At 45.5% G+C, this 17,299-nt stretch overlaps 1 protein-coding gene across 1 annotated transcript; it reads right to left on the bottom strand.

Moving 5' to 3' along the window:
* Window positions 1-14,480: 14,480 nt before the first annotated feature.
* On the bottom strand, window positions 14,481-16,878 carry LOC139402768 (zinc finger protein 391-like). The gene is made up of 2 exons (XM_071146691.1): window positions 16,176-16,878; window positions 14,481-15,317 (listed from the first exon to the last, which is right to left on the bottom strand). Exons 1-2 carry the CDS (start codon window positions 16,675-16,677, stop codon window positions 14,611-14,613), a joined length of 1,209 nt encoding a protein of 402 aa, XP_071002792.1. The 5' UTR covers window positions 16,678-16,878; the 3' UTR covers window positions 14,481-14,610.
* Window positions 16,879-17,299: the final 421 nt, after the last annotated feature.

A 17,299-nucleotide genomic window follows, 5' to 3' on the forward strand; every position in this document is an offset into this window, starting at 1 on the left:
CTCTCTTCTCCTATTCTCCCCCTCTCATCCCCTCTTCTGCCCCTCTCTTCTCCCCCTCTCTTCTACCCTCTCCTCCACCTCCACTCTTCTCCCCCTTCCCTCTCCCTCTCCTCTTCTCCCCCTTCCCTCTCCCTCTCCTCTTCTGCCCCTCTCCTCTCCTCTTCTGCCCCTCTCCTCTCCTCTCCTGCCCCTCTCTTCTCCTCTTCTGCCCCTCTCCTCTCCTCTCCTGCCCCTCTCTTCTTCTCTTCTGCCTCATCTCCTCTCCTCTGGTACAGAGTCAATGTGGAAGCTATATACAGGGGGTACCAGTACAGAGTCAATGTGGAGGCTTTATACAGGGGGTACCGGTACAGAGTCAATGTGGAGGCTATATACAGGGGTACTGGTACAGAGTCAATGTGGAGGCTATATACAGGGCTACTGGTACAGAGTCAATGTGGAGGCTATATACAGGGGGTACCGGTACAGAGTCAATGTGGAGGCTATATACAGGGGGTACCGGTACAGAGTCAATGTGGAGGCTATATACAGGGCTACTGGTACAGAGTCAATGTGGAGGTTATATACAGGGGTACTGGTACATAGTCAATGTGGAGGCTATATACAGGGGGTACCGATACAGAGTCAATGTGGAGGCTATATACAGGGTTACTGGTACAGAGTCAATGTGGAGGCTATATACAGGGGGTACCGGTACAGAGTCAATGTGGAGGCTATATACAGGGGTACTGGTACAGAGTCAATGTGGAGGCTATATACAGGGGGTACAGGTACAGAGTCAATGTGGAGGCTATATACAGGGGGTACCGGTACAGAGTCAATGTGGAGGCTATATACAGGGGGTACTGGTACAGAGTCAATGTGGAGGCTATATACAGGGGGTACCGGTAGAGAGTCAATGTGGAGGCTATATACAGGGGGTACCGGTAGAGAGTCAATGTGGAGGCTATATACAGGGGGTACCGGTACAGAGTCAATGTGGAGGCTATATACAGGGGGTACCTGTACAATGTGGAGGCTATATACAGGGGGTACCAGTACAATGTGGAGGCTATATACAGGGGGTACTGGTACAGAGTCAATGTGGAGGCTATATACAGGGCTACTGGTACAGAGTCAATGTGGAGGCTATATACAGGGGGTACTGGTACAGAGTCAATGTGGAGGCTATATACAGGGGGTTACGGTACAGAGTCAATGTGGAGGCTATATACAGGGGGTACCGGTACAGAGTCAATGTGGAGGCTATATACAGGGGGTACTGGTACAGAGTCAATGTGGAGGCTATATACAGAGGGTACCGGTACAGAGTCAATATACAGGGGGTACCAGTACAGAGTCAATGTGGAGGCTATATACAGGGGGTACTGGTTCAGAGTCAATGTGGAGGCTATATACAGGGGGTACCGATACAGAGTCAATGTGGAGGTTATATACAGGGTTACTGGTACAGAGTCAATGTGGAGGCTATATACAGGGGGTACCGGTACAGAGTCAATGTGGAGGCTATATACAGGGGTACTGGTACAGAGTCAATGTGGAGGCTATATACAGGGGGTACAGGTACAGAGTCAATGTGGAGGCTATATACAGGGGGTACCGGTACAGAGTCAATGTGGAGGCTATATACAGGGGGTACTGGTACAGAGTCAATGTGGAGGCTATATACAGGGGGTACCGGTAGAGAGTCAATGTGGAGGCTATATACAGGGGGTACCGGTAGAGAGTCAATGTGGAGGCTATATACAGGGGGTACCGGTACAGAGTCAATGTGGAGGCTATATACAGGGGGTACCTGTACAATGTGGAGGCTATATACAGGGAGTACCAGTACAATGTGGAGGCTATATACAGGGGGTACCGGTACAGAGTCAATGTGGAGGCTATATACAGGGGGTACTGGTACAGAGTCAATGTGGAGGATATATACAGGGCTACTGGTACAGAGTCAATGTGGAGGCTATATACAGGGGGTACTGGTACAGAGTCAATGTGGAGGCTATATACAGGGGGTTACGGTACAGAGTCAATGTGGAGGCTATATACAGGGGGTACCGGTACAGAGTCAATGTGGAGGCTATATACAGGGGGTACTGGTACAGAGTCAATGTGGAGGCTATATACAGGGGGTACCGGTACAGAGTCAATATACAGGGTACCAGTACAGAGTCAATGTGGAGGCTATATACAGGGGGTACTGGTACAGAGTCAATGTGGAGGCTATATACAGGGGGTACTGGTACAGAGTCAATGTGGAGGCTATATACAGGGGGTACTGGTTCAGAGTCAATGTGGAGGCTATATACAGGGGGTACCGGTACAGAGTCAATGTGGAGGCTATATACAGGGGGTACTGGTACAGAGTCAATGTGGAGGCTATATACAGGGGGTACCTGTACAATGTGGAGGCTATATACAGGGGGTACCAGTACAATGTGGAGGCTATATACAGGGGGTACCGGTACAGAGTCAATGTGGAGGCTATATACAGGGGGTACCAGTACAATGTGGAGGCTATATACAGGGGGTACTGGTACAGAGTCAATGTGGAGGCTATATACAGGGGGTACTGGTACAGAGTCAATGTGGAGGCTATATACAGGGGGTACTGGTACAGAGTCAATGTGGAGGCTATATACAGGGGGTACTGGTTCAGAGTCAATGTGGAGGCTATATACAGGGGGTACCGGTACAGAGTCAATGTGGAGGCTATATACAGGGGGTACTGGTACAGAGTCAATGTGGAGGCTATATACAGGGGGTACCTGTACAATGTGGAGGCTATATACAGGGGGTACCAGTACAATGTGGAGGCTATATACAGGGGGTACCGGTACAGAGTCAATGTGGAGGCTATATACAGGGGGTACCAGTACAATGTGGAGGCTATATACAGGGGGTACCGGTACAGAGTCAATGTGGAGGATATATACAGGGGGTACCAGTACAATGTGGAGGCTAAATACAGGGCTACTGGTACAGAGTCAATGTGCAGGGGTACATACAGGGGGTACCGGTACAGAGTCAATGTGCAGGGGTACATACAGGGGGTACCGGTACAGAGTCAATGTGCAGGGGTACATACAGGGGGTACCGGTACAGAGTCAATGTGCAGGGGTACATACAGGGGGTACCGGTACAGAGTCAATGTGCAGGGGTACATACAGGGGGTACCGGTACAGAGTCAATGTGCAGGGGTACATACAGGGGGTACCGGTACAGAGTCAATGTGCAGGGGTACATACAGGGGGTACCGGTACAGAGTCAATGTGCAGGGGTACATACAGGGGGTACCGGTACAGAATCAATGTGCGGGGGTACATACAGGGGGTACCGGTACAGAGTCAATGTGCGGGGGTACATACAGGGGGTACCGGTACAGAGTCAATGTGCGGGGGTACATACAGGGGGTACCGGTACAGAGTCAATGTGCAGGGGTACATACAGGGGGTACCGGTACAGAGTCAATGTGCGGGGGTACATACAGGGGGAACCGGTACAGAGTCAATGTGCAGGGGTACATACAGGGGGTACCGGTACAGAGTCAATGTGCAGGGGTACATACAGGGGGTACCGGTACAGAGTCAATGTGCAGGGGTACATACAGGGGGTACCGGTACAGAGTCAATGTGCGGGGGTACATACAGGGGGTACCGGTACAGAGTCAATGTGCGGGGGTACATACAGGGGGTACCGGTACAGAGTCAATGTGCGGGGGTACATACAGGGGGTACCGGTACAGAGTCAATGTGCAGGGGTACATACAGGGGGTACCGGTACAGAGTCAATGTGCGGGGGTACATACAGGGGGTACCGGTACAGAGTCAATGTGCAGGGGTACATACAGGGGGTACCGGTACAGAGTCAATGTGCGGGGGTACATACAGGGGGTACCGGTACAGAGTCAATGTGCAGGGGTACATACAGGGGGTACCGGTACAGAGTCAATGTGCGGGGGTACATACAGGGGGTACCGGTACAGAGTCAATGTGCAGGGGTACATACAGGGGGTACCGGTACAGAGTCAATGTGCGGGGGTACATACAGGGGGTACCGGTACAGAGTCAATGTGCGGGGGTACATACAGGGGGTACCGGTACAGAGTCAATGTGCAGGGGTACATACAGGGGGTACCGGTACAGAGTCAATGTGCGGGGGTACATACAGGGGGTACCGGTACAGAGTCAATGTGCAGGGGTACATACAGGGGGTACCGGTACAGAGTCAATGTGCAGGGGTACATACAGGGGGTACCGGTACAGAGTCAATGTGCGGGGGTACATACAGGGGGTACCGGTACAGAGTCAATGTGCGGGGGTACATACAGGGGGTACCGGTACAGAGTCAATGTGCGGGGGTACATACAGGGGGTACCGGTACAGAGTCAATGTGCAGGGGTACATACAGGGGGTACCGGTACAGAGTCAATGTGCAGGGGTACATACAGGGGGTACATAAGGTAATTGAGGTAATATGTATGTAGTGGAGTTATTAAAGGGACTATGTATAGATAATAACAGAGAGTAGCAGCAGCAAAGACGTGTGGGACAAAGAAAACAGTCTGGGAAGCCATTTGATTATCTGTTCAGGAGTCTTATGGCTTGGAGGTAGAAGCTGTTTAGAAGCCTCTAGAACCTAGACTTAGTGCACCGGGACCGCTTGCCGTGCGGTAGCAGAGAGAACAGTCTGACTAGGGTGGCTGGAGTCGTACACAATTTTTAGGGCACTCCTCTGACACCGCCTGGTATAGAAGTCCTGGATGGCAGCAAGCTTGGCCCCAGTGATGTACTGGACCGTACCACTACCCTCTATAGGGCCTTACGCACTACCCTCTATAGGGCCTTACGCACTACCCTCTATAGGGCCGTACCACTACCCTCTATAGGGCCGTACCACTACCCTCTATAGGGCCGTACGCACTACCCTATATAGGGCCGTACACACTACCCTCTATAGGGCCGTACACACTACCCTCTATAGGGCCGTACACTACCCTCTATAGGGCCGTACACACTACCCTCTATAGGACCATACACACTACCCTCTATAGGGCCGTACCACTACCCTCTATAGGGCCGTACACACTACCCTCTATAGGGCCGGACGCACTACCCTCTACAGGGCCGGACGCACTACCCTCTATAGGGCCGGACGCACTACCCTCTATAGGGCCGTACACACTACCCTCTTTGGGCCGTACCACTACCCTCTATAGGGCCGTACACACTACCCTCTATAGGGCCGGACGCACTACCCTCTACAGGGCCGGACGCACTACCCTCTATAGAGCCGTACACTACCCTCTATAGGGCCGTACGCACTACCCTCTATAGGACCGTACACACTACCCTCTATAGGGCCGTACACACTACCCTCTATAGGGCCGGACGCACTACCCTCTATAGGGCCGGACGCACTACCCTCTATAGGGCCGGACGCACTACCCTCTACAGGGCCGGACGCACTACCCTCTATAGGGCCGGACGCACTACCCTCTATAGGGCAGTACACACTACCCTCTATAGGGCCGGACGCACTACCCTCTACAGGGCCGGACGCACTACCCTCTACAGGGCCGGACGCACTACCCTCTATAGGGCCGGACGCACTACCCTCTACAGGGCCGGACGCACTACCCTCTACAGGGCCGGACGCACTACCCTCTATAGGGCCGGACGCACTACCCTCTATAGGGCCGGACGCACTACCCTCTATAGGGCCGGACGCACTACCCTCTATAGGGCCTTGCGGTTGGAGGTCGATCAGTTACCATACCAGGCAGTGTTGCAACCCATCAGGATGCTCTCGATGGTGCAGCTGTAAAACCTTTTGAGGATCTGAGGACCCATGCCAAATCTTAGAAATACAGATAAACCTAGGGTATGGCTAAATGGGGTGTGTAGAAATACAGATAAACCTAGGGTATGGCTAAATGGGGTGTGTAGAAATACAGATAAACCTAGGGTATGGCTAAATGGGGTGTGTAGAAATACAGATAAACCTAGGGAATGGCTAAATGGGGTGTGTAGAAATACAGATAAACCTAGGGAATGGTTAAATGGGGTGTGTAGAAATACTTGTTGGGGTCAGGGAGAGAGTTGAGTTATGTACTAGACTGGTGGGGGTCAGGGAGAGAGTTGAGTTATGTACTAGACTGGTGGGGGTCAGGGAGAGAGTTGAGTTATGTACTAGACTGGTGGGGGTCGAGGAGAGAGTAGAGTTATGTACTAGACTGGTGGGGGTCAGGGAGAGAGTTGAGTTTTGTACTAGACTGGTGGGGGTCGGGGAGAGAGTTGAGTTATGTACTAGACTGGTTGGTGTCAGGGAGAGAGTTGAGTTTTGTACTAGACTGGGGGTCAGGGAGAGAGTTGAGATATATACTAGACTGGAGGGGTGGGGGAGAGAGTTGAGTTATGTACTAGACTGGTGGGGGTCAGGGAGAGAGTTGAGTTATGTACTAGACTGGTGGGGGTCAGGGAGAGAGTTGAGTTATGTACTAGACTGGTGGGGGTCAGGGAGAGAGTTGAGTTATGTACTAGACTGGTGGGGGTCAGGGAGAGAGTTGAGTTATGTACTAGACTGGGGGTCAGGGAGAGAGTTGAGTTATGTACTAGACTGATGGGGGTCAGAGAGAGAGTTGAGTTATGTACTAGACTGGTGGGGGTCAGGGAGAGAGTTGAGTTTTGTACTAGACTGGTGGGGGTCAGAGAGAGAGTTGAGTTATGTACTAGACTGGTGGGGGTCAGGGAGAGAGTTGAGTTATGTACTAGACTGGTGGGGGTCAGAGAGAGAGTTGAGTTATGTACTAGACTGGTGGGGGTCAGAGAGAGAGTTGAGTTATGTACTAGACTGGAGGGGGTGGGGGAGAGAGTTGAGTTATATACTAGACTGGTTGGTGTCAGGGAGAGAGTTGAGTTATGTACTAGACTGGTGGGGTTTTTTTGCACGCCCGATTTTTCAGTTATTGATTTGTTAAAAAAGTTTGAAATATCCAATAAATGTCGTTCCACTTCATGATTGTGTCCCACTTGTTGTTGATTCTTCACAAAAAATACAGTTTTATATCTTTATGTTTGAAGCCTGAAATGTGGCAAAGGGTCGCAAAGTTCAAGGGGGCCGAATACTTTCGCAAGGCACTGTATATCCAATGTAAACCCCATTGAATACCTTTAGGGATGAATTGAAACGCTGACTGCGAGCCAGGCCTAATCGCCCAACCTCACTAATGCTGTTGTGGCAGAATGGAAGCAAGTCCCCGCAGCAATGTTCCATCTTCTAGTGGAAAGCCTTCCCAGAACAGTGGAGGCTGTTATAGCAGCAAAGGGGGGGACCAACTCCATATTAATGCCCATGATTTTGGAATGAGATGTTAGATTAGCAGGTGTCCACATACTTTTGGTCATGTAGTGTACATTCCCCTTCCATGCAAATGTGTAATTCTCTTTGCAGATGAGATTAAATCTAATTACATTTTTTTTAAATCATTTTTTAAATCATTCATTTCAGGGGTCAGGGGTCAAGCTGAGCCGGACCAAGAGTGGAAAAGGTTGCTGGTTATGATGACATCACTGGTGAGAAGTCAGTAAAGACAAGATATTCAGTTGGCTGCATGTTAGTCTGTCAGCCCTATCTCTGTTGACATCTCACTTTCTCTCCACGCCTTCTCTCTCTCTCTCTGTTCCTCTCTCTCTCTTCCTGACAGATAGCATCAGACCTGTTGCCTTGGTAACAGACCTCTATCATCTACACCCCCCTTCTCCTACTCTAATATCAGACCAATATAATATATAATATGTCAAGTATAAGTAGTTCCATAAAACACTACTTGTTATTGGGTTTTAGAATGGTTTGTATGGACACATGACTTTCTTCATGTGGTATAATAAAGTTTACTAATATTGAACTGCTATAATCACTGTAGATTTATACTCTCCCTACCTGGTGGACTGACACTTTGAGCCTGGAGGTCTGAGGAGAAAGAGAGAGACAGAAGAGAAAGGGAGGAATCAGAGGAAGAGAGAGGCAGAGGTTAAATCAACATAACATGACCTTTCATGATATGATGGGGAAGACAGTGGTATGGTGCAACAACACCCATGTGTAAACACATTCCCCATCTCTCCTCCACCCTCCTCTCTCCCCTACCCTCCTCTCTCCCCTACCCCCTTCTCTCCTCCGCAAATCTCTCTATCCCATCCCCTCCCATCGTCTCTACTCTACCCTTCTCTCTCCTAACCTCCACTCTCCCCTTCCCTCTGTTCTCCCCTCCCCTTCTCTCTACCCTACCCTCTATCCCCTACCCTCCTCTCTACTCTACCCTTCTCTCTACCCTACTCTCTCTTCCCTACCCTATTCTCTCACCTATCTTGCTCTATGCCCTCCTTTCCCATCGCCCCTCCCTTTCTCTCTCCCCTCCCTTTCTCTCTCCCTACCCTCTCTCTCTCTCCTCCTCCTCAAATCTCTCTCCCCACCCCTCCTCTCTTCTCATCTCTCTCTCTCTCATTCTCTCTCTCTTTGTGACGTATAGTGTTGAACCTGTTGATCTTGACTCAGCTCATAGACCTATATCATCTACACCCCTCCCTTCTCCTACTCTAACATAACACCAATATAATATATAATACATAATATATACTCTCATTCATTTACATAGAGACAGATACAATCAATCATTGACACACTGAATATACAACAGTCAGATGCATGACACCATCACAACTTAACTGACATTAGTGCCTGTCCCCAGATGGACAGTTAGACTACAGTAAAGTACAAGGTGATCACATCATTGTCCTGCTTTGAGACACATTTTTACTCTGCTTCCAGTTGTATGTTATTTTACTAACCCTGCAAATTATAATATATCTTATAATATCAAAACATATCTCAGTAACTGTCACAAGTGTATATAAGTGTAACAAAATCCTACCTGTGCTCCACAACAGGGTCATCAGTACCACTGCAGGTATCATATCTCTCTCTAACTGGGGCTCCTCATTCTGCTGTCATAAAGAGTGGACTGAAGAGTGGAAAATAATGCTAGGCTATATGACTTCTCTCTCATTATGTCCTAATGTAACGGTCTTCTTGATGAGAAGGAGAGTCGGACCAAAATGCAGCGTGTGGTTTACGATCCATGTTTATTAATAATACGAAACACGAATCTCCAATACAATACTACAAAACAAAACGTAACGAAAACCTAAACAGCGAAAACAGTGAAAAACACATAGACAGGAACATAGAATGCCCACTCAGATCACACCCTGACCAACCAAAACATAGAAAATACAAAGTAAACTATGGTCAGGGCGTGACACCTAACTTCAATGATGTGAGATTAACTTCTTAGCAACTTATCTTGGATCAGTGGTTGAACACACGACAGCAAACTGATATGTTAAAAAAACTCCACAAGAAACTGCTGACAGAGCAGCAACGTTACACATAGTGTGTCCTATAATATCACCTCTAACTTTCTACTGCTTGAGTTCACCTCTTATAGAATATTGGCTTAATGTTCCAGCACCTAAATAGAAACCGTACCAGCACCCAAAATGAGTACTGATGAGGTCTCATGTTAGAGCAGGAGAAGGGGGGATGTGGTGTAGGAGCTAGAGGTCTGTTACCCAGGTCAACTCAACAGGCCTGATGCTGTATGTCAGGGTCAGGCTGGAACAAGAGAGGAAAAGGTTACTGCTTATGATGACATCACTGGTGAGAAGTCAGTGACAAAAAGATGAAGAGGAGAGGAGAGGAGAGGAGGGGAGAGAAGAGGAAGAGGGGAGAAGAGGAGAGGGGAGAAGAGGAGAGGGAGAGGGGAGAAGAGGAGAGGAGAGGGGAGAATAGGAGAGAAGAGGAGAGGGGGAGAAGAGGGGGGATAAGAGGAGAGGAAGAGGGGAGAAGGGGAGAGAAGAGGAGAGGGAGAGGGGGGAGAAGAGGAGAGGGAGAGGGGGGAGAAGAGGAGAGGGAGAGGGGAGAAGAGGAGAGGGAGAGGGGAGAAGGAGAGGGAGAGGGGAGAAGGGGAGAGGGGGGAGAAGAGGAGGATGGGAGAGGGGAGGAGAGGGGGAGAAGAGGAGAGGGAGAGGAGAGGAGAGGAGGAGGTTGGGAGAAGGGGAGAGGAGAGGAGAGGAGGGGAGAGGAGAGGGAGGAGAAGAGGAGAGGGAGAGGTGAGGAGAGGAGAGGGAGAGGGGAGAAGAGGAGAGGGAGAGGAGAGGGAGAGGGGAGAAGAGGAGAGGGAGAGGAGAGGAGAGGAGAGGAGAGGAGAGGAGAGGAGAGGGAGAGGAGAGGAGAGGAGAGGAGAGGAGAGGAGAGGAGAGGAGAGGAGAGGAGAGGGGAGAAGAGGAGAGGAGAGGGAGAGGAGAGGAGAGGGAGAGGGAGAGGGGAGAAGAGGAGAGGGAGAGGGGAGAAGAGGAGAGGAGAGGGAGAGGAGAGGAGAGGGAGAGGAGAGGGAGAGGGGAGAAGAGGAGAGGGAGAGGGGAGAAGAGGAGAGGAGGTACTGTTTGTCACACCGTTCCACTCAGAGGATTCTACCTTTTGTTATCAAGTGGGAGTTTCCACCATATTTAGTAAACCAGTCATTTCAGTGAAGGGAAGTGAACAAGTGCACACTTTAGGAGAAAGGAGGATAATTGGGACAATCGTTCTTTCTAGTCTACAGTCCTGCGTCTATGACACCAGATTTCCACCTAGTGGCCATAAGAGGAACTGTCCTGTCAGTGTGTTTTTACTGCTGGCTCAAAACACATGACCTGCAAACAGGATATGGTTCATGTGTGAGTACTAAAAGCAAACGAATATAGTATATTATAGTATATTTATTATATATGTGGGTCTGATAAGTAAACACTTTCAAAGTTTGTGCGTAATGATTGTGCAGGACTGCATAATGCTGGGGAGCCTGGCGCCTTCGGGAAACCTCATGATATGAGTGATAAGAAGTGTTTAAAGAGGTGAGTTCTGAACCCTGTAGACCACTGCACTACTTCTGAAGAAGACCAGAGTCATTTCAGAATGAAGACTGCTATAGTTCTGATGGTATTGCTGTTCTGTCTGTCTGGGGCCTGGACTCAGGGAGAGAGTGGAGGGGTAACTAGTAGTTCTGTGTGTAAGTAAGTAAGTAAGTAATATACAATGGGCCCAGCGTTGTTGTTTATGTATTTACATAGAGTGGTGCACAATGGGTCCAGCGTTGTTGTTTATGTATTTACATAGAGTGGTGCACAATGGGTCCAGCGTTGTCCGGGATTGGCCCTCATTGTAAATAACTATTTGTTCCTAACTGACTGTGTGGGAGGATTTTCCAGACATGGTAACTATACTGTTCTCTTTAAAGTAGATAGAATAATCAATATGAGTTTAACTACTAGACATGTGTTAGCAGAATGAAGGCTGAGCCCATCTGACTGTACAAAGCTGGATCAACATCGAGTCAACTATTAGACATGTGTTAGCAGAATGAAGGCTGAGCCCATCTGACTGTACAAAGCTGGATCAACATCGAGTCAACTATTAGACATGTGTTAGCAGAATGAAGGCTGAGCCCATCTGACTGTACAAAGCTGGATCAACATCGAGTCAACTATTAGACATGTGTTAGCAGAATGAAGGCTGAGCCCATCTGACTGTACAAAGCTGGATCAACATCGAGTCAACTATTAGACATGTGTTAGCAGAATGAAGGCTGAGCCCATCTGACTGTACAAAGCTGGATCAACATCGAGTCAACTATTAGACATGTGTTAGCAGAATGAAGGCTGAGCCCATCTGACTGTACAAAGCTGGATCAACATCGAGTCAACTATTAGACATGTGTTAGCAGAATGAAGGCTGAGCCCATCTGACTGTACAAAGCTGGATCAACATCGAGTCAACTATTAGACATGTAAAAAACAGAACATGAACAGAATCTGTGTAGATGAGGAAAGACTAACAAGACGTGTCTGGTCTGGTGAAGGATACTGGACACACACATGGGTTAATCACACAGACAACATCAGTCTGAACTTGTGAAGGATACTGGACACACACATGTGTTAATCACACAGACAACATCAGTCTGATCTGGTGAAGGATATTGGACACACACATGGGTTAATCACACAGACAACATCAGTCTGAACATGTGAAGGATACTGGACACACACATGTGTTAATCACACAGACAACATCGGTCTGATCTGGTGAAGGCTACTGGACACACGCATGGTAGCCTAGTGGTTAGAATGTTATGTAAGGGTCAGACTGTATAGGCTATATTACATGTATTTAGTGTAGTATTGGGGCAGCAGGGTAGCCTAGTGGTTAGAATGTTATGTAAGGGTCAGACTGTATAGGCTATATTACATGTATATAGTGTATTATTGGGGCAGCAGGGTAGTGGTTAGAATGTTATGTAAGGGTCAGACTGTATAGGCTATATTACATGTATATAGTGTATTATTGGGGCAGCAGGGTAGCCTAGTGGTTAGAATGTTATGTAAGGATCAGACTGTATAGGCTATATTACATGTATATAGTGTAGTATTGGGGCAGCAGGGTAGCCTAGTGGTTATAATGTTATATAAGGATCAGACTGTATAGGCTATATTACATGTATATAGTGTATTATTGGGGCAGCAGGGTAGTGGTTAGGATGTTATGTAAGGGTCAGACTGTATAGGCTATATTACATGTATATAGTGTATTATTGGGGCAGCAGGGTAGTGGTTAGAATGTTATGTAAGGGTCAGACTGTATAGGCTATATTACATGTATATAGTGTATTATTGGGGCAGCAGGGTAGCCTAGTGGTTAGAATGTTATGTAAGGATCAGACTGTATAGGCTATATTACATGTATTTAGTGTAGTATTGGGGCAGCAGGGTAGCCTAGTGGTTAGAATGTTATGTAAGGATCAGACTGTATAAACCTGCAGAAGACAGGCAGCTACATTTTGGAGAGATGCATTTACATTTAGAGGTTGATAAACAAAGGAACGCAACACTTATTTTTCATCCCTCATCGATATCATGTTGAAATCATTTGTGTGAGAGTGGGGAGATGAGTTTGTCCTGTTAAAACTAACAGCTCAAAAACCACATGGAATCTGGGAATAATGTGTACATCACTGGTTAGAGGACAACTTGTAGAAAACATCTAGCTACATTTTGATTCAAGTGGGTCACCAATGCTGTAAGTGTAACACAGCTCTTTTTGTGTGAGTCACTTTCTGTTATATCATATAAATATCACTCTTTCAATTCAGAGCCTGGATTTTCCCCCTGAGGCTAATATCCATATCATGCAGAAATCAATTGAACAGGGGGCAAACGTTTAGTGTTCTACATTGTGACATTATTAAAATACTCCTTCTACAATGTTAAAACATTCTACATTGTGACATCATTAAAATACTCCTACTACAATGTTAAAACATTCTACATTGTGACATCATTAAAATACCCCTTCTACAATGTTAAAACATTCTACATTGTGACATCATTAAAATACCCCTTCTACAATGTTAAAACATTCTACATTGTGACATCATTAAAATACTCCTACTACAATGTTAAAACATTCTACATTGTGACATCATTAAAATACTCCTACTACAATGTTAAAACATTCTACATTGTGACATCATTAAAATACTCCTACTACAATGTTAAAACATTCTACATTGTGACATCATTAAAATACTCCTACTACAATGTTAAAACATTCTACATTGTGACATCATTAAAATACTCCTACTACAATGTGAAAACATTCTACATTGTGACATCATTAAAATACTCCTACTACAATGTTAAAACATTCTACATTGTGACATCATTAAAATACTCCTTCTACGATGTTAAAACATTCTACATTGTCACATCATTAAAATACTCCTACTACAATGTTTAAACATTCTACATTGTGACATCATTAAAATACCCCTTCTACAATGTTAAAACATTCCACATTGTGACATCATTAAAATACCCCTTCTACAATGTTAAAACATTCTACATTGTGACATCATTAAAATACCCCTTCTACAATGTTAAAACATTCTACATTGTGACATCATTAAAATACCCCTTCTACAATGTTAAAACATTCTACATTGTGACATCATTAAAATACTCCTTCTACAATGTTAAAACATTCTACATTGTGACATCATTAAAATACTCCTACTACAATGTTAAAACATTCTACATTGTGACATCATTAAAATACCCCTTCTAGAATGTTAAAACATTCTACATTGTGACATCATTAAAATACTCCTACTACAATGTTAAAACATTCCACATTGTGACATCATTAAAATACTCCTACTACAATGTTAAAACATTCTACATTGTGACATCATTAAAATACTCCTACTACAATGTTAAAACATTCTACATTGTGACATCATTAAAATACTCCTTCAATGTTAAAACATTCTACATTATGACATCATTAAAATACTCCTACTACAATGTTAAAACATTCTACATTGTGACATCATTAAAATACTCCTTCTACAATGTTAAAACATTCTACATTGTGACATCATTAAAATACTCCTACTACAATGTTAAAACATTCTACATTGTGACATTTCATTGATATCATGAAACAACTCCATCATTAATGTATTTTCTGATGTTTGATCAGAGATCTTTTATCAGAGTATCTCTTCCCACATTGACCACAGCTATGAGGTGTCTCTCCTGTGTATGTTCTCTGGTGTATAATCAGATGGCTAGATGTAGTAAAATTCTTCCCACATTGTTCACAGCTACAAAGTTTCTCTCCTGTGTGTGTTCTCTGGTGTATAATCAGATGGCTGGATGTAGTAAAATTCTTCCCACATTGTTCACAACTATAAGGTTTCTCTCCTGTGTGTGTTCTCTGGTGTGATACCAGGTTGCTTGACTGAGTAAAACTCTTCCCACATTGATAACAGCTGTAAGGTTTCTCTCCTGTGTGTGTTCTCTGGTGAGATAACAGGCTGCTTGACTGAGTAAAACTCTTCCCACATTGACCACAGCTATAAGATTTGTCTCCTGTGTGTGTTCTCTGGTGTATAATCTGATGGCTAGATGTAGTAAAACTCTTTCCACATTGATCACAGCTATAAGGTTTCTCTCCAGTGTGAATTCTCATGTGTACTTTTAGTGAATTTGATCTTAAGTAACTCTTCCCACAGTTAGAGCAGCAGTGCGATTTCTTCCCTGTTGGTCTCCACTGGTGTTTCTTGAGGTGTTCTGATCGGGAGGGACTCTTCCCTGCCTCGTCAGCTTCATGATGTTGTTGAGGCTCCCCAGAGGATCCACGAAAGTCACATCTCTCTCCTGTGTGAACAACAAGTCAGATAGATGGTTAAAGGCCCACAACAGCAGGAATCCACTGTAAAAGGTGATGCCAACAGCGTAGCCATGATGTTGTACAACAATTGACATCTGTAATGAATGTTAAAATTATTTGACAATTGTCTTGAGACAGTCAAGTGAGCAACAATAGTCATAGTCTTGTTTTCACATTAGTAGTAACATCGATGATTGTAGGCTATAAATAAGTTATTACAGTTGCTGAACCCCTAAGCAGTGTGCCAGACAACCTTTGGTCACCAATATAGGCCCCTTTCTGTGTTTGCTAAAATAGGCGCACGAGGGCAATGAATTGAATGTGAGAGTGGTTACATTTCTCCAGCCCCCATCCCTCAGCTGTTTACCAAACCAAGTCTCAGGGCAGACATTTTGTTGCTGTTTAAATCCTAGGTTGTCCCTTTAAAAAAGCCAAATCAATCGATCAACCAATCTGCAGTTCAAACAATAACAAAGATGTCATTCCACCACTGTTTTGGTAATAAGATGATGGATGGGTCTGGGGAAATGTAACTACTCTCAAATTCATAGACAGACCAATGGATGCAAGGACTGACCATCCATGAAATCAACATTATAGTTTTAACCATGTTGAGGCTCTACAGTGTTGATTTACATTGTTTCTAAACATTGGTGTAAAAAATCTTATTTGGGGTTCTGATGGGGTACAACAGTTGAACTAAGCTCATGAGGCATGTGTTATATTCTTCAAGAATCAATGGCTATAAATAATATAAATGTAGCAATTACATATTTTCCCTTTAACACCACACATCAGTTCAACAACTGCAGAGTTTGTGCCTCTGTTTTTAAGACAGTACTTACTAGTGTTAATCACGGCCCGGTTTCTCAAAACCATCTTACGGCTGAGTTCACCGTCAGAACCATAGGATGCCTTAAGATGCGTTGGGGAAACCGGGCCCAGATATCCAGTGTCCTCCTCTTCGTCTTCCTCCTCCTTTTTCGATGTGACAGTCATCTCCGCCTCCTCCTCTTTCACTCCATAAACTGCAGCCTCCTCTCTCTCCGCTTCCTCTTCTTTTACTGTAACATCCTCATCCTCTTTCACTCCATAAACTGCATCCTCCTCTCTCTCCGCTTCCTCTTCTTTTACTGTAACATCCTCCTCCTCTTTCACTCTGAACGAGACTTCCTTTTCTTCCACTGAAACGTCATTCTCTTCTTCTTTCACGGTAACAGCCTCACCCTCTACTTGTTTTTGTATTGTAACACCCTTCTCTTCCTCCTCCTCTTTCAGGAGAACTTCTTTCTCCGTCCAGAAGACCTCCTCTTCTTTAGCAGGAGGAGAGTAACTTAGTGAACTCATGGTCGGAGATGTTCGCTAGCTAGCATTAGCAACTAGCCTAGTTCTAAGCTAATTTAGCAAACCAGCTAGCTGACAAACAACGTAATTATATAATTAAATGGGCCAACACGTACATACGACAGAAGTGTGTTTAATACACAGCGACTAATGTACACCAAAACAGTGTAAAGAGACTGAATGTTGTAGCTATGTTTGCTAGAAAGCTACCGAGGTGACTAACTGTTGTTGTTGAAGGAGCGTCCCGTCCACTAGATTATACGTCACACTGGCAGCGTCGCCTGAACCTAAAAGACGCACATCGCCATCTGCTGACTGGAGTGGCAACGCAGTTGAGGAACCAAAAGTTTATTTTTTATATAATTCATAAAAATGTAATATTATATTAAGTCGTTCAAAGAGAAGCATGTGTTGATTTATTCGTGTTTAATGAGTGATATTTTAAAACAAACTTTAGACCCACTACATATTTACATTGAACCATAGTTCTGACATGGATCATTTTGAACTGAGGCATATCTTTTATCACAGCCAAAATGTGGTTTAGTCAATTCATCCAATTTTTCATGACTTTGTCAATCAACTTGTTCTTAATACATCTAAATCATGGTTGAGTGTTTCTGTA

The sequence above is a fragment of the Oncorhynchus clarkii genome, unplaced genomic scaffold (genome assembly GCF_045791955.1).
Source record: "Oncorhynchus clarkii lewisi isolate Uvic-CL-2024 unplaced genomic scaffold, UVic_Ocla_1.0 unplaced_contig_1599_pilon_pilon, whole genome shotgun sequence".
Taxonomy (NCBI): Eukaryota; Metazoa; Chordata; class Actinopteri; order Salmoniformes; family Salmonidae; genus Oncorhynchus; species Oncorhynchus clarkii.